The 17,469-nt window shown below is 46.3% G+C and overlaps 1 protein-coding gene across 14 annotated transcripts in view; it reads left to right on the top strand.

Annotated features, from left to right (window-relative positions):
- Nucleotides 1-17,469, top strand: part of DYSF (dysferlin) — a 328,923-nt gene that overhangs the window by 122,065 nt on the left and 189,389 nt on the right. For 8 of the 14 annotated variants that reach the window (XM_006862906.1, XM_006862903.1, XM_006862900.1 and 5 more), the window contains 5 exons: nucleotides 4,671-4,739; nucleotides 4,867-4,910; nucleotides 9,037-9,119; nucleotides 16,698-16,813; nucleotides 17,144-17,257. In XM_006862906.1, coding sequence (XP_006862968.1) covers nucleotides 4,671-4,739; nucleotides 4,867-4,910; nucleotides 9,037-9,119; nucleotides 16,698-16,813; nucleotides 17,144-17,257 — 426 coding nt within the window. Of the gene's footprint in view, nucleotides 1-4,670; nucleotides 4,740-4,866; nucleotides 4,911-9,036; nucleotides 9,120-15,176; nucleotides 15,219-16,697; nucleotides 16,814-17,143; nucleotides 17,258-17,469 lie in introns of all 14 variants that reach the window. The other 6 variants (XM_006862904.1, XM_006862899.1, XM_006862896.1 and 3 more) reach the window with 1 other exon arrangement.

Below are 17,469 nucleotides of genomic sequence, written 5' to 3'. Positions count from 1 at the left end.
TATCTATCTTATTTGATTGTTCCTGTAGCACTTTCCTGACTTCTTCCTTATTTTTCTCAACTCCAATGTATAGTGTTTTGATACATTTTATAATCATTTTTTGAATTCCTTCTCTGGCATTTCCAAAGCCTGCCCATCTTCCAGTATGGAGTGTAGGTCTGCTTTCAGCTCATTTGCCTCAGTCATTTTATCTCATTTCTGGATATGTGCAGATATGGTCATCTGCTTCTGTTTTTTGGGCATCTTCAGGGGTTATCTGTGGCATTAATACTTAGATAGGTATGTATTTTGGTATTTTTTTATGCTTTCTGTTTGCGTCCAGGTAGATGTGATCAGGAAATGGGCCTCCCTTTTCACTCTTCTTCTTGAGAAATTTCAAGATACCACTGTTGGTTGTTTTGACGTAACTTAGGATTTAATTTTCGACCTATTTCCTCTTTTGTCTGCTTGTCCTGCTCCACAATTCCCATTCAGGGCTTTTTTCTAGTTGTAAACAGTTCAGGGCCGGCTGTGGCCATTTGGTTTTAATTGGAAACTGTCTCTTTAAATTTCAAGGAGCTCTGTTAACATGTGTAGTAGAACCCTCCGAGGATGGGGCTGGGGTGCCCACTAGCTCAGGCACCCCTATAGTCACCAGAATGGAGGTGCAAGGGACCAATGAACAGCTACCAAGAGAAAATAATGCCCACACCTTTATCTCTGTGGTTCTGCCAGGCATCTGTTGCAGCTCCGATCCTTCCCCCACTTGGTGTCACCCAAGATGGCGGCTCCTCAAGCAGCTGAGCGTCTCGAATTAGAAAGCAATGGATTTCTTGCTTCTGCCACAAATTCCCCAGCTGTAAGCCTTCCAACCTTCTAAATATTCCTCTATATGTGGTTCAGAGTACTGGGACCATCCCGTGAGCCTTCTTGGTCAGGTATTCTGTGCTGTTGTTGGCAGAGCTCTTTACTACATTTCCAATCGATCCGCCATCTTATTTGTTCTCTCAAAAGCATTATTTCTTCTACAGTCTTCCTTATTCACTGTACAGCTTTTGCATACATATGAGGTTACTGACAATACCATGGCTTGGGTCTCTTCCTAAAAGGAAGTTGTTGTTGTTATGTGCTGTCAGTTGGTTCTGACTCATAGCGACCTTGCACAGGGTTTCCGAGGCTGTAAATCTTTATGGGAGCAGAAAGCCTCATCTTTCTCCCACGGAACAGCTGGTAGTTTCGAACTGGTGACCCAGAAGATAACCACCTAATTCGTAACCACTATGCTACCAGTGGGGGTTAAAAGATGCCACTGAGACCCTCCCCCAGTCCTCATGTTCCCTTCCCCACTCTCTCTGCTCTTCTTGTGGCCCCTTCTGCCTGTCCCTCTCTCAGCTTGCCTCTGTGTCCCTTTTTCTCATTATACTTTAATCAGAAGAGCCCTGGGATTTGGTTCTCTGTGCCCACCCATCCCAATGTGGCCCTCTTTGCATTTCCTGCTGTGGACGCTTGGTGGTGCCACTGTCTAAGATGTCAACCATATCTAATTTGGCCAAGTTCCTAAGGGGATTGGAGTCCTGGCATGGCACAGTAGAATAAGCAAGCACTGGACTGTTAACCACAAGGCCAGTGGTTCAAACCCATCAGCTGCTGCTTGGAAACCCTATACAGAGTTGCTGTGAGTCAGAACCAATTCCATGGCACAACAACTAAGGGTATTGAAGGGTGAGTGTGTATGTACACTTCGTTGTTCCTTCTGGTCATATTTAACTTGTTACAGTGGTCCTGCCCTAGGTCTGAATGAGGCCCAGTGGCATTGCTTCTTGTTCCAGGGAGGGCCTCTCAGCAGTATTGACTTCAAGAATTCTTTCTTTTCCTTTTGTTTTCAAGTTGTTAATGACTTTAGGATTAAAAAAAAGTTGTTTATCTAGTTTTGGATTAAGTAACCCTGGTGCGGTGCTGTAGGATTAGCACTGGACTGCTAATGACAAGATCTATAGTTCAAACCCACCAGCCGCTCCTCAGAAACCTTATACGGGGTCACTATGAGTTGGATCCAACTTGACAACACTTAACAACAACACAATACATTTATTATATATTGTTGTTGTTGTTGTTAAGTGTCATTGATTTTGTTTCAACTCATAGCGACCTTTTGTAGTGTTTCTGAGGCTGTAAATCCTTGCTTGGCAGGAGCAGAATGCCTCACCTTTCTCCTGTGGAGTGGCTGGTGGGTTTGAACCACCATCCTTGTGGTTCACAGTCTGGTTGCTTATCCTTCAGAGCCACAGTGCTTTTTATTAGTTATATATTTATTGGCATCATGGTGTGGCACTCTAGGAGAAACACTGGACTGCAAACCTCAAGGTCACAGTTGAGACTCACCAGCTGTTCCTTGGAAACCCTCTTTAGGGTTGCTGTGAGTCAGAACTGACTCAGTGGCACTTAACCTAAACAACAGCAACAGATATTTATTATGTTTTTATGTCTATATGTCTGTCTACCTGCCTGCCTATCTATGGATCTTGAAAACTCTCCCTTTACCCAACATTCCATCCATTCATTTCTTCTCCTACAAAAAAAAGCCACTACTAGTTTTTTTTTTTTATTGTATCATTGTGGCTTCTTAATACACATATAAGAAAATATGACTCTAGATTTTTATTTTTCACCATTTTAAAACATGTGTGTGCTGTCAAGTCAGTTCTGACTCATAGTGACCCTGTATAGAGTTTTTGAGGAATAGCTGGTGGGTTTGAACCACGGACTTTATGGTTAGCAGTTCAGGGCTTACCCTACAGCACCACACATGTCAGCATATCATAGTCACTGCTTGCATCTTGTTTTTTTTTCACTTAGTAATTTAACTTGGAGTTGGTTTCATTATCAATATGTAAAGTGAGTCCTCATTCGCAGGCGAAAGATGAGGCTTTCTGCTCCTATAAAAGATTTACAGCCCCAGAAACCGTATACAGAGTTGCGATGAGTCAGAACTGACTCCACGGCCCATAACTATTATTTGGAGTCCTGGTGTGGCGCTGTGGGTTAGTGCGCTGGAATGCAAAGTTGTTTGAACTACAAGGTTGCAGTTCAAGCTCATCAGCCGCTCCTCAGAAATCCTATATAGGGTCGCTATGAGTTGGAACCAACTCAACGACACTTAACAATAACAAAACAAATACTTCATTGGGAGCCCTGGTGGAGTAGTACGTTATACTAACTGCAAGGTCAGCAGTTCTAATCTACCATCCACTCTTAGGGAGAAAGATGAGGCTTTCTGCTCCCATAAGGATTTACAGCCTTGCAAACCCTGTAGAGGATTGTTATGAGTCAGAACTGACTTGAGCATACACAACTGCCATCAGCCAGTATTTCACTGTGGATGGACCATGATTTAGTTAGCCCGTCCCCTATTGATGGTCATGTGGTTTGTTCCCAGTCCTCACCATTTCAAGCTACATTGTAGGGAGTGACCTCATGTCATTCTGCACTGGTACGAAGAGTTCTGTAAGCTAACTGGATGTAGAATTGATAGGTGAAAGGGTATAGGCATTTGTACTTTGGATAAATTGTGGTCAAGTGCCTACTGGAGAGGTGCAGCCATTGCGTTCTTCTACCAGCAAAGTCTGAGAGCACAGTTTCCCCATAGCCTTGCCAGCGTGGCCGCCAGACTTGTGTTCTTGTGAATCTAATGGGTGAGACATTGTATTTGTGTCTCTTTCATTATGAGTGAGGTGAGCATCTTTGTATACATTTTCCAACCTTTGCCCATTTTTCCATTGGCTTCTTGGTTTCTCTTCTTTCCTGATTCCCCTTTGCCAACACAAGGGCCAAATTCCTGCCCACAGTCTTTGCCTGGCTCTTATTACAGAGAGGAGAGGATGGGGAAGGGGGGCAAGGGCTAGCTCTGAAAATGCCCTTTAGGAAGTTGCATCCTCCTTTGATGGAGGAACTGACATCCCTGAGCTAAGCCATAGTGTTCTGGCTATTATTATATGCAGAATGGCAAACCTCGTAGGAGCTGTAGATCTGAACTGATCTGTGGGGTGGGGGCAGGGGCCTGGTGCCCTCCTCTGGATCCAGGGGCACAGACATGAGTTGCTGGTTTGGTTCAGCTTTTGGCCCTGCTGCTAGGTGTTTGTGGAAAGCCCAGTGTTTACAGCAGGGCTGATCTGAGACAGACTGTGGCTTATGAGTTTCTATTGTCACTGAACTTGCGTTTCTGTCTCAGATGCCAGTGCATGACTCCTAGTTCTGGTCCTCCAACTCCCCACCACCATCTCCTTGAACTCAGTCTTCCAGTGGGGCGGACGATCTAGGGTGGTGGGCCAAAGGAAGAGCCTCAAGCTATAAAGGTCCCGGAGGAAGTCAGTCTGGACTTCGGGTACCCACATTTAGGGCTGTGACCATAAGGGGAGATAAGGGACTTCCGACCAGGAGTGTGAGGTTAGGGTAGAAGATCTGTGGCATATAGCTCTCTCCACATACTCTAACCTTCCAGCTCTGGGTCTGACCTAATATTGACCTTGGCCTCTGAAAAATTGTTCTGGGTCTGAGTCTACTGTACCAGGCCCCAAGGGCCCCAGAAGGGTGGCAAGCGTGGTGGAACATTCTTCCCTGGCTGTTGACCTTGGTCATTGAGGGATCCCAGAGTTCTCGTGGACCTTGACCCACCTGTCCTTTGTGCCTTCTAGCTCTGCAACAAGATCCTGGAGAAGACGGCCAACCCTCAGTGGAACCAGAGCATCACGCTGCCTGCCATGGTGAGAGCCCACTCCTTTCTTTGCTAATGTCCAGCCTGCTTCCCAGACTACTGCTGGGAGGTGTGGGGGGTGGGGTGTCACTTTCTCCTAAGGCCCCACTCCTGATACATCTCTCTTCCCTCCTCAGTTTCCCTCTATGTGTGAGAAAATGAGGATTCGTGTCATGGACTGGTGAGTTCAGAGTCGGATTCTTTTAAGGTGGGTGTCACAAGGGGGCAGAGAGTCATTCAGACCAGTTCATTTCAGTCTGTGCCTAGTGGAAGGGCATAATTCAGGTGGGTTAATATTCCAGGAAGGGGCTGGGGAATAGCCAGTGGGGTTGTCAGGACCCCAAGGAGTTGCTGAGGGTCCTAGAGGGAAGGGAGCCTTCCTGGAGGAGGCTGGCATATGCTGGCCTTGGTGTGAGGTGGTAGCGATTTGACAAGTTCAGGGGAAGGCCATTCAAGTGAGAAGACAGAAGAGGCTCAGAAGTTGGAGAGGGCGCGGCTTCTGAGAGGAGGGGAAGGGCTGGTAGGAAGAAATGGGACTGTGCCCAGGTTGGGAAAGTGGGTCAGGTTACCCAAGCAGGGGTCATCACTGCAGGCTGGGGACAGGGGAGTGGACTAGCCACCGGGCAGTTTAGAAAAATAGTGTGTATAATGCTTACTGGGGAGCCCCCACATGGACCAACAGTTAACACGCTTAACTGCTAACCAAAGGTTGGAATCCACCTAGGGGTGTCTTGGAAGAAAGGTATGGCAATCTGCTTCTGAAAACTCAGCCACTGAAAACTCATGATACTCTTGGGTTGCCGTGAGTCAGAGTTGGCGCGATAGCAACTGATAGCACTTGCCGAACATTTACTGTGCACTTTATACGCACCATCATTTTTAATGTTTAGTGGATCGGTACTGAACTGCTAACCACAAAGTTGGAGGTTCAAATCCACTAGCTGCTCGTCAGAAACCCTGTACTGAGTGGCTCTGAGTTGGAAGTGACATGTTGGCAGTTCATAGGTGGGGAAGCAGGTTTGGAAACCTGGAGTGACCTGCCTGAGGTAAACCACGGAGCTGTGTTGCCTGTGTTGAGGTGATTGCTCTCACACCCGGAGGGGCCAGGAGGGGCTGACACGTGTGATATCCAGAACTTTCCATACATCAAGCTTTCCAAAAAGAGTGGGTTGTCCTCTCTCTGCCCCCAAACAGTCCTGGTTGTGCGGTTCCCCAGCGTGTTCTCCTTTGGTCTTGGGCCCTTGGCACCCCCAACTAGGAGGATAATGAGAGAGCAGGGAAAAACCCCCAGACCACAAAGCCATTAAAGTGTATGCCAGTTCCCCAGGCCTAAAGAAAACAGCTTGTGAGAATTAGAGGCGAGGAAAGGGAACAGCGAGGAGGGCCAGCAAGGGAGAGGCCTCTAGGGCCCTGACCACCGGTATGTACCGCTGGGAAGCGGTTTGGAGGAGAGATGTACTTTACATCCACAGAAGGGTCTCCTCATTCCAGCTCCTAATGTGTGTGCACGTGTGTGTGGTGCTGATGGTGGGTAACTGGCTGTGCCTTTCTGCACGTCTTGTGCGTGGGTACATGTGAGTGTGTGCTCTGGCTCGCAGTTTGCCGTCCTGTGTGTGTGTGAGTGTGTACGGATCTCGTTCATGCTCTGGGAGCTGTGATGATGGCATCAGCATACTGTACAATCCAAACACATTACAGAATCTGGTGGTTGCATTTCTGGTTTGGGTTGAAGCGGCGTTTTTATTGTGAATCTATTTTCAGACTTGCTGTATTTTCCAAAAGCAACCCCAAGCCCCAAAACCCAACTCTTGGCCAGAAAGCATTCTGCTGTGACAAGTTCCTCTCCAGAAAATACTTTCTTCCCAGAAAATGCAGATAAACTTCTGTTATTACCTGAATCCTAGAGAGGTGATCCAGTTCATATGGCCCTGTCATTGTAACACAATCTTCCATCCAATTCTTTAAAAATTACTTTCTTCTTCAAATACAAAAGCCCCTCCGAAACAGTTGTTGTTGTCAGCTGCTAGTGAGTTAGCCTTGGGTCGTGGTGACCTTTTGTGACCCACAGGGATTTGTTAGATGGAATTTTGGAGGTGAATTGTTAGGCTTTTCTTTGTAGGTACTCTTCATCTGGAAACTCTATTGAAACTTGTTCAGCATCATGGCAACATGCAAGCCTCTGCTGAGGGCTGGGTGGAGGCTGCTCATGAAGTACACTGACTGGGAGTTGAACCTGGGTTTGCTGTATAGGAGGTAATAGTTCTGCCACTACCCACCCCATAAAAATAAAGCCATTCTCTTCTCATCTGATTCAGAGATTTTACCCATCACATCAGAAATCCAGTTCTTCTCCATGAGCATGCCTTTTTCTATTTTCTAGAAGCTGGACATGAAAGTGGTTTAAAATGTCAATTCTCTGGTGTTGTTAATTTCATTATAAAATGTCTAATGGAATTTTTACTTTCCCGTTCTTAGTGACATATTCACTTCTGAATGTAACCCAGTGGCCCCGATGGAAAACTTTAAAATCAAAGTGAAATCACCACCCTGGGAAAGTATAAGTACAAAGAAGGGAGGGAAGGCAGCAGCACAGATTGGGATATCTTGTGGGTTTGGGATCGAAAAGAAAAAGAAGATCATCATTTGCAGGTGGCTCTTTGTTTGGCGGACACAGATGTATCAATCTCTTAACAGCTCATAGGCAGAGTACTCTTAGCAAGGGAGAGAGGGTCTAAGGTATGTGTGTGGGGGAGGGACAGGAGTAAAATGGCATGTGCTCCCTGAAAAGACACCTGGAGTTGATGACAGGGCTGGGGCTGAAACTGGTGTCCTGAGTCCTATTGCAGGTACTGTGTAGGCCTGTCCTGCTGCCCATAGAGACTTCTGTCCTCCCCCAATAGCACAGGGGACTGTAAGACTAATTGACGAATTAACCAATTAGCCAATCACATATGTGCAGACCTCCCTCTGTGCCCCACGTTGACCCCTCTGATAATAATAAATAGTAACACTCTTGTTCGTTATTACTGAGTCAGCTCTGGCTCATGGTGACACCATGTATAACAGGATTAGGCCACTATGGTCCATGAGGTTTCATTTCAGATTTTTTAAACTACGTCACCAGGCTTTTCTTCCTCATCTGTACTTAGAAGCTCTGCTGACTGATATTTATTGAACTAAGTACTGTGTCTTCACATGATTCTCAGTTCAGCTCACTGAGTCTCAGAACAGTCCTATAATATAGATACTATTCTGTGTAGCACAGTGGTTACAAGTTGGGCTACTAATCTCAAGTTCAGCAGTTTGAAACTACCAGTGGCTCCGAGGGAGAAAGGTGAGGCTTTCTGTTCCTGTAAAGATTTACAGTCTGAGAAACCCATACAGGGTCGCTATGAGTGGGAACCAATTCCACAGCACACCCCCACCACTATTACCCCCAATTTCACATGAGGGAGCTGAAGTTTGGAAGGTTTCATAAGTTCCCAAAATGGCAACTCTAGGATTTGAGGCCACACCAGTACTCCATGACCTCGGGTTGTTGTTGTTGTTGTTAGGTGCCAATGAGTTGATACTGACTCATAGCTACCCTATGCACAACAAAATGAAATACTGCCTAGTCCTGTGCCAACCTCACTGTCATTGCTATGCCTGAGCCCACTGTAGCTGCCACTGTGCCAATCCATCTCATTGGGGTCTTCCTCTTTTTCTCCAACCCTCCACTTTATCAAACATGATATCCTTCTCTAGGGACTGGCCCCTCTGATAGTATGTCCAAAGTATGAGAGATGAAGTCTGGCCATCCTGGCTTCCAAGGAGCACTCTGGCTGTACTTCTCCCAACACAGATCTGTTTGTTCTTTTGGCAGTCCATGGGACTTTCAATATTCCTCTCCAACACCATAGCTCAAATGCACCAATAATTGTGGGTTGTTGGTATTGTTGTTAAGTGCCATCAAGTTGATTCCAACCCATAGAGACCCTGTATAGGGTTTCCAAAGCAGCTGGTGAGCTTGAACCACCGATCTTGCAGTTCAAACGACTTTGCTGTCTGATGTGTTAGTCCACAGCACCGCACCAGGACCCCAATAACTGTGGGTAGTGTCCAAGAAATGCTGATGACTGGCAACTTATACTAATTCCATTAGGGGATGTGTGAGCAGATCTTTCTTTCCAGTCTTTTCCCTGGCCAGGCCTTGGTCACATGGCCAGTGTGGAGACTTGGGCTGCTAATGCTGTGCACGTGAGGTCATTTCCTGCCTGGGCGAGCTATGGTCCTTACTCAGGTCTTCTCTGTCTCCTTTGCTTTAGGGACCGCCTCACTCACAATGACATCGTGGCTACCACCTACCTGAGTATGTCCAAAATCTCTGCCCCTGGAGGAGAAATAGAAGGTAACTGTCACCTATGATCTGCCTCTGGTGGCCCAGGCTCTCCCTGAAGTACGCCTCTACTTTGAGAGTTTGTAGAAAAGGGAAGATTCTAAGGCCCTTACTGACCATTTCCTATGGAGAAGGTCTATACTGGTGAGAATGATGTGATGGCGGACTTCTGGTTGTCTCCACACCTGAGATGTTAGGCAGATGACCACGGAGATGGGACTGTAGGTAGTACTGGATGTTGTGCCCACATTGCCCACCAGACTTTTTGTGGCCAACTGCGTTCTACATTTTAAACAATTTACCTTGTAAGACATATATTTGTACCCTAATCGTCATGGTTTTCCTTTTGGATAAAGAACCGAGAAGTAAAATTGCTGTGTCTAAAGATTTGACCATTTTAGAGGCTTTTGGTTTATCCTGAAATTGCGTTTCAAAAGATTTGGGCTAATTTGTACTTTCATAAACCCATTTTCCTGCACCTCACCAATATGGGACAAAATAATATTTAAAGATAACTTTGTTAATTTGAGGTGTAAAAATGGTGTCTCGTTGTTACTTTAATTTTTATTTCTTGATAAAATTTCTGGTAAAGTTTACCAGTGCAAATTTAAAATAGTTTAATATATATTTTATGCTTATATTTATGTTTTCTATTTACTCTATTATAAATTATCTGCTCATGTTCTTGACCCATATCTCTGTTGGCACCTTTGTCTTCTTCTCATTGTTTTGAAAGAATTCTGGATGGATATGGATATGAACTTTTTCTCTGTCATATATGCGGTACATAGTTTTTCTCAGTCTTATTTTATCACTTAAATAGAAATTTAAAATTTTTATGTGGCCAAATTTATTAATGTTTTCCCTAGTGAATAAGGTAAGTGTCAAACATAACTTTTCCCCAAAATTGTTCTTTAGTGGTATCAATGCTATATACTGAATGTAGTTTTCCCAATATTTTGAAATGGTGTTCTATCACCTACTAAATGTTTCTTTACCCTGATTCTGCATTTTTCTATTTTCTTCCATTGGTATGTCTACTTATTTCTCAGGTTTTGGTATCTGGATTATGCTGGCTCTGTAAAATTAATTGGAATGATTTAAAGTCTTCTCTAACATCTGGAACAGTTTATGTAACATAGGAATATAATCTTTTGAGGGTTTGAAAGAATTCACCCATAAAACCATATGGGCTTGGTGCCCTTTTGAGCGTGTGTAGTATTAGCTTTTTAAAACATTTTCAGTTTCTCCTCTGATCATGTTATTTTTAGCTTTTTTTTTGTTTTTTGTTTCCCTAGTCCATTTTAATTATCTATATTCTCCTAGAAAAGCATCCATTATACTGAAATATTTTAATTTATACATTTGTTTTGCAGAGCCATCTTTTATAATTTAGACAGTTCTCTCTTTCTATGGTCTTTCTCCCTTTTTTATTTCTTATGCTACTTTCCCTTTTCTTATTACTTATGTGAGGTATTTAGGTTCTCTCTGTCTTTTTTCTTGATTAACATTTTAGGTATTTGCTTACTTTATTGGGTTTTTCAAAAATCAGCTTTTGGGTGTTTGTTTTTGAATCAATTCTAATATTTTTGTTGCTTTCCTAATTCTGTCTTCTCTGTTTTATCTTTATACTCTTCAAATTTCTTTGGAATTAGTTATTTCCATTTTTAACTTTCTAACTAATTTTTTGTGATTGTTTTTAAAATTTCTTAAATAATGAAAGCATGGTTTCTGCCTTATATGTCATGCTTAAAAGGTTAGCAACTTTCCAAGGCTATATTTAACTCTATTCTTATGGTGTTGTTTTAAAAAAATATTTCTTCTAGTTTGAATTTGTTTTGGTGTATATTCCGAGGAGAAGCCTTGGTAGCATAGTGGATTATGAACTGAGCTAGTAACCACAAGGTCAGCAGTTTGAATCTACCAGCCACTGTGATGGAGAAAGATGAGGCTTTCTGCTACTGTAAAGATTTACAGCCTTGGAAGCCTGATACAGGGTCACTGTGAGTTGTAACTGACTCGATGGCACACTACCACCACCATATGTTCTGAACACAGTCTGATTTGATTTCCTGTGGGTACTCTATTTTTTTTCTGACTAAATGTTTTTGGGACTTTTTCTTCTATTTTAAAAAATTGCTTGGATCTATGCAGGTTTCCTTGAAGTTTGTCTGGGATGTCGTGAGCTTTTGGATCTGATCTGAGGGATGATTATGATAACACTCTGGTAATGTAGTGGTTACAAGTCGGGCTGCTAACCTCAAGGTCAGCAGTTCAAAACTACCAGTTGTTCTGCGGGAGAACAGTTGTTTCTGCTCTCATAAAGATTCACAGCCTCAGAAACCCTATACAGGGTCACTGTGATTCAGAACTGACTCCACGGCACACCACCACCACCCATGGGCACATGGAGGCAGGATGGGGTAGGGTAAGAGTTTGAGCTTGGGAACCAGGCAACTTGAGTTCAAATTTTTCTATGTTGGCATAAATATTTTAATAAGGGAGGAAGGATGCTTATTTTCCCACTAGATGGCGCTCAGCTCATGGGCAACCTCATATGCTTTGGGTTGTTAAGTGCCGTCAAGTCGGTTCCCACTCAGCGACTCTGTATAGGGTTTCTGAGGAGTGGTTTGTGAGCTTGAGCTGCTGTCCTTGAGGTTCAAACCGAGCTTGCAGTCCTGAGCATTAGGCAGGAGCTCCTCTCACAGATGATTTAGGAAAAGAAGGAGAACCTGTGTCCAGCCAGGTTACCAGTTTTACACAGGCAGTTAATTAAGTAGCTCACTCCATGTAACAGTAACAATATGGATTAAATTTACAGCTCGAGTTGGAGCCATTCTGTATGACCTCTCAGGTGTCCTGCTGCCCTTCCCTCAGAGGTGTGTCTTGTCTCTGAGGAGAGCCTCTCTCCAGGCCTTGACATCAGTGCTTGTCTTGCTCCGGGCAAAGTTTCTCCCATTTGTCCTGGAGGCCCCTTCAGAACACATTCTTGAACTTCCCTTTCAGACATTTTGTATTCTGTCTTCATGGGGAGCAGTTCGAGCACATCTGGGTGATACACAACTCTTTACCTCCTCACTGCTCTCAAAGCCCAGAGTCAACCAAACTGTCCTCCCAAAATTCCTCCCTGTCTGTATTGTTCCACCGCATGGTTCATTAGATGATTTGGTCCAACCAGGACTATGTATGTGTGTTTCTAGTGAGTACAGGAGCTCTGAATAGTTTCTTAAACATTTCTGCCCACAGGTTTGTCTGGGCAGACTTAAGAGATCCTTGGATCTTGTGCTTACAAGTATTTAGTAAAAAAAAAAAAAAATTAGTGCTTTCTTTAGAAGTTGCAGTTCTTCCTTTTTTTCTAAAAGCTTTATATTTATATGAAAAGCATGCTAAATAAATAGAACTCTTATCCTAAAGTTTGTCTACAGTTAAAAACAATCCAAAGATAGTGTCTTGTCTTTGAAACATTGGTTATGATGATTCCTCAGTAGTTGTTGGGTTTCTTCCCTGCCCGATATTGAACAGTTAGCCACACGTTGTATGCGTGGGAGGTGTGCAGAGGGGCAGGGCTAGCAGCAGGTAGCTGACACACAGGTGTCTCCAGAACTGACTGCAGGACTGTGACGTGTCACTCACGGGGCTGGGGACCTGCTCTGTGTCTCCTTCGGCTTCCCCAGGTGAGAGTCAGGCCTGGCTGCTTGGGTCTCAGAGAACCAGAAGATCATCTGTGTTTTGGGGCTTCCACATCCCCAGTTCCTTGGGCTTAGGGAAAGCATATCAAAACATACCAACTTGTGTTTTGGCAGAAGGATGAGGAAGAGTGAATAGAGGCTTTGTCTTGAGCAGCTTTGCTGGTCACCCTGCCCTTGACTTTACTAGCTGTCTGCAGACATAGGGAAGAGAGCCTGGGGTGATCTTAGTACCTGGAGACCCATGTCCCTGTCTGAAATTGGGAATCGTTGACTGAAATGCCAGCAGTGCTGGTGCCTAGCACTGTGTCTAGTTAGTCTGCAGAATGAAGGGACAAATTAATGCATGAACAAATGAAAAAGTGGTGCTGGATCTGCGGTTAGAAACCAGACTATTTCTGAGCTACTTAGCCCCCCACATCCCCTGGTTTTCCTAGCCACCAGGGACATGTGTTGGTCAGATGGCTGGTGGGATTAGGGGACATCTGGGCTGGGCTGAGGCACTGTCAGGATTCAGGGTCAGTCTGTGGGTGGGAAGCTGAGTTTGACTCTGCAAGAAGCACATGGGGGTCAGACTATTGACCTTGGTCTCATTAGCTCGAGATAACTGGCCAGGCCTGTTTGTAATCATTTTGAAGGAGCTTAACATGGAATTTGTTTCCTTCCTGGACCCTGATGGCTGCAGCTGTGCCCAACACGCCTGTCCTATTGCTGCTGCTGAAACTCCCCTGTGGCTGGCCGGAGGACTGGCTACCCCACTGATGAAAACCTGTTCATGAAAATGGCCATGAATTCTAGTTTCTGCAGCCAATTGACTTCCGTCAGTGGCGTTCCTGGCTGAGGCTGGCTGTGGGGAGCTGAGGGCTGGGTCCCAGGGCTTCAGCTGGGTCTCCTCCTCCTTGCTACCTTCTCCCTTTGTCAGCCTTGTCCCCATATTCTCCTCTTCTCACTCCTCATCTTTCTCTCAGTGTGTTAGCTCATCTTCCTTCATCATGTTTTGCTCAACTCTTGGTTAGTCAGTACAATCATGGAGCTGTGGGAAAATAGGTAAGTGCCATCGGAGGTCAAGGTGGTTCTGACTCATAGTAACCCTGTATAGGCTTTCCAAGGAATGGCTGGTGAGCTTGAACTGCCGACCGCGTGGTTCAAAGTAACCTTGTAGTCCCGTGCTTATCCTACAGTGCCACACCAGGACGCCATAGGAAAATAACAGCAGGTGTTTTCTGTAAAGACACCCACACATTTTAGGTAAATGTGAACATTGAACGAAACTGGGATTTCACCAACTGTATCCCAGGCTTGGCCATGGCCCTGGTCTTGGTTCTACTTTACTGGTTGTTGTTGTTAAGTGCCTTCGAGTCAGATCTGACGCATCGTGAACCTGTATAGTTTGCTGGTTGGAGAAGGAGAAAAAGAAGCTCAGAGGCAGGAGGAGTCAGGAATTAGAGAGGACACGGGGAGAAGACTAGGAGATCCCACTTCCTTGGGGGCTTCTTGCATCTGCTTAAAAGTGAGGGGGTGTCCTGGTGTGGCGCTATAGGATATGCACTGGATTGCTAAATCAGGTCAAACCCATCTGCTCCTTGGAAACCATATACAGGGGTCACTATGCATCAGAACCAACTCAACGGTACTTAACAACACGGGGGAGATGTGTCCGAGCATCTCTTTCCTTCTCTTTGGTCTAGAGTCCCTTACCAGTACTTAGGGCACAGCTGAGTGTATAGAACCGTAAGCTAATGGGCACCACCTAGCACTGGACTTGCTTGAAGTGGCAGGTGTCAGAAGTCTGATATCAGAGTGGGCTGTTGTAAACATACAGCTTGGCGCCTACAAGGGCAGTACTGGAAATGGCCACTAGATGGAGATGTTGTTCCTTGAAATGGCATCTTTCAGGGCCCCTTGGACCCTAGTGTCAACCTCCCGGACTAGTTCTGGTCCATGTGTGTGTCTCCTTCACCCTTTGTGTCTGTACTTTGTTTCACCCTCTTATCTGACTAAACTATGGAAAAGCACATTTTTCTGTTGTTATTTCTTGAATGTATCCAGTTAAGTCTGGGGTCCAATTTTCAATCAACAAACAATAGTACACTGATATTTACTGACACAGGTGGGAGAGACCTCGGGGCTCCCCATGGTGGTGGGGGCTGTGTCTGGCTGGGGGTGTGTGAAGGTGAAACCATCAAGCATGCGACAGTTTAGTTTGTGATAAATTCCCAGCTGGGGTGGGGGCGGGGCCTTGGGCCACATCTGTTTCCCACAAGGAAGCTGTGTTTCCATCTATCTGTCTGCCAATTCTCATCCATGAGACCCATTGGAGTAACCCTGCGCCTTCTCCCAGCTGTGCCCATCCTAACCTCTTTTCCATTTCTTTACGCTTCAGAGGAGCCTCCAGGTGTGGTCAAGCCTCCTCAAGCCGCAGACCGTAGGTTGCTTTCTCCTTGGGGCCAGCAGGGGGTGGGGCCCTTAGGGATTTTGTTGTGGGAATTTTGTGATTTCCTGAGCTGGGACTGAGACTCCCCCCACCACAATGCCTGAGTTTACCTTTGGCTGCTATGTTCACCTGCTGTTGAATGTGTAAATCGCTTGGAATGTTTTAAGGGCAGTAGTTTAAAGGACAGCCTACTCTTTGACAGGGAGGGGTGGGGCCTGGTGGGGTGTGCTGGGCGGGGGTGACCTGGAGCAGGCCAGGGTGAGTGGAAAGCTTTGGAAGTTGAAGATCACAAGATAAACCATGATGTAGGTAGGTAGGAAAAGTAGTAAGGCTCCCATTGGTTCTCTCAGCCTTGGTACCCCCCACATCTGTCCTGGGCTCTGTCTGTGCTGAGGTACAGACTGGAAGAGGGAAGTGATGAAGGATATAGCAGGGGGGGCCTGGTGATGGAGGGTCCAGCTCCTCCCTCTGGGTGGGTCAGATCTTCTGTCTCTGAGGCCTGCTCCCAGCCTGCTCCTGCCCTCACAGGTCACATTCACAGCAAACCCCTTTATGTCTGGCTCAGGTACATCTTTACTGAGGCCACTTAGCCTGTGCCCACCTTGCTGCATCCTTGGTGGTTTGGGTCGTCCCAGAAAGTTCCCATTCCTGTCCTGTCCACCCTCCTCCCAGTTCCCCAACCTTTGGCATTTGGGAAACATCCTCTTCATCCTTGCTGTGGTAGGGAAACCCTAGCTTTTTGGGGTTTTCTGAGTCCTGTCCTGGGGAAACTCAGCTGAGCTGGAAAATTGTGACATTAACTGAAGGGAGTCCCCGCAGAGGCAGACATGCTGTGGAGAGAAGCCTTTTCAATCAGTATTGTGATTCTCACTCTCCTTCAGTCCATCTTGTGGACAGCTGGCCTCTGCACAGTGTCAGTGGGGAGTGGGATGCTGGGGCTAATCAAGGCCCTTAGTTGACAGTGGACACTGCATAAGGACTTGGGGGAGAGGAGAGGAGAGGGGACTCACTGGGGAGCTGTCCTGTGGGGAAGGTCATTGGGTCTCTTCCCTGGGCCATTGGTAGATGGCATCTTGAGGTGCAGGGTGGAAGGGTCAAAGGGGCTCTGGTGTGGATATGGCTCAAGGACAGGGACAGGAAGTGAGGGACCCCATGCCTCAGCTTTTTGTGGGACTGTGTGCACAGGGTTTGAGGCTAGATCATTTTGGGATCTGCCACTTTTCCATCATGTGTTTCTTTGCATCTCTGAGTTTTGGTTTCCTCATCTGTAGTCTGGGACAAAGAAAAATACTAACGCTATCCATGTCTCAGAATAGTAGAGAGGATTACAGGGATTTATGGGAGAGACCAGCAGGTCTCTCCAGGTCCTTGTTTACCAGGCCTGCATCCCTGTGCATGTGCAGGGACCGAGGGCTTGACAGTGGCCACATCCTCTGTGCCAGCCCTCTGATCCCTGCCTGTGTCTCCCAGTGGACGACCATCTGGGCTTCCTCCCCACCTTCGGACCCTGCTACGTCAACCTCTACGGCAGCCCCAGGGAGTTCACAGGCTTCCCAGACCCCTATGCAGAGCTCAACACGGGAAAGGTGAGCCAGTTGAACCCAGAGCAGGCCCAGGCCAGGGCAAGATGCCAGACCCCAGGTCGTCTGTGTGTAGGGTCTTCTGTTTCAGCCTGTGCAGCCCTCAGAGTCCACCTCCAGCTCTAAAGGGACCCAGGCCCTACCTTTCTCTGGTTTTCTCTTTCCTCCCGCTGGGTGGAGGTCTGCAGCTGACCATCTGGGTAGCTTGGGCATATCCCCTGGACTCTCTAGGCCATGATCCCTCCATCTGCTGAGTTGGGGTTGTCTGGGAGGTGAGTGACTTCAGGGTTCACCCCGTCTGCCCCCTGCTCCTGGTGACCAGACCTCCACTCTCAGGGGGAAGGTGTGGCCTACCGAGGCCGGCTCCTGCTCTCCCTGGAGACCAAGTTGGTGGAACACACTGAGCAGAAGGTGGAGGACCTCCCTGCAGATGACATCCTCCGGGTGGAGGTAAGGGTAACTCTGGGAGGGACTGGCCTCCAGGTGACCTGCACAGTTCGGACATAGGCCCCCCCCACCCCCCGCCCCCCAGGCGGGATGCATAGAGGCTCTAAGATAAACAAAAGCATTTTAGAAGTCTAGGGCTTGATGCAAAATAAGATGCAACTTTGGAGTGGCAATGTCAGGATAACATACATTTATTAAGCACTCATGTTTCAGAT

The sequence above is a fragment of the Chrysochloris asiatica genome, unplaced genomic scaffold (genome assembly GCF_000296735.1).
Source record: "Chrysochloris asiatica unplaced genomic scaffold, ChrAsi1.0 scaffold00052, whole genome shotgun sequence".
Classification (NCBI taxonomy): Eukaryota; Metazoa; Chordata; class Mammalia; order Afrosoricida; family Chrysochloridae; genus Chrysochloris; species Chrysochloris asiatica.
This window is presented reverse-complemented; position numbering and strand designations above follow the sequence as displayed.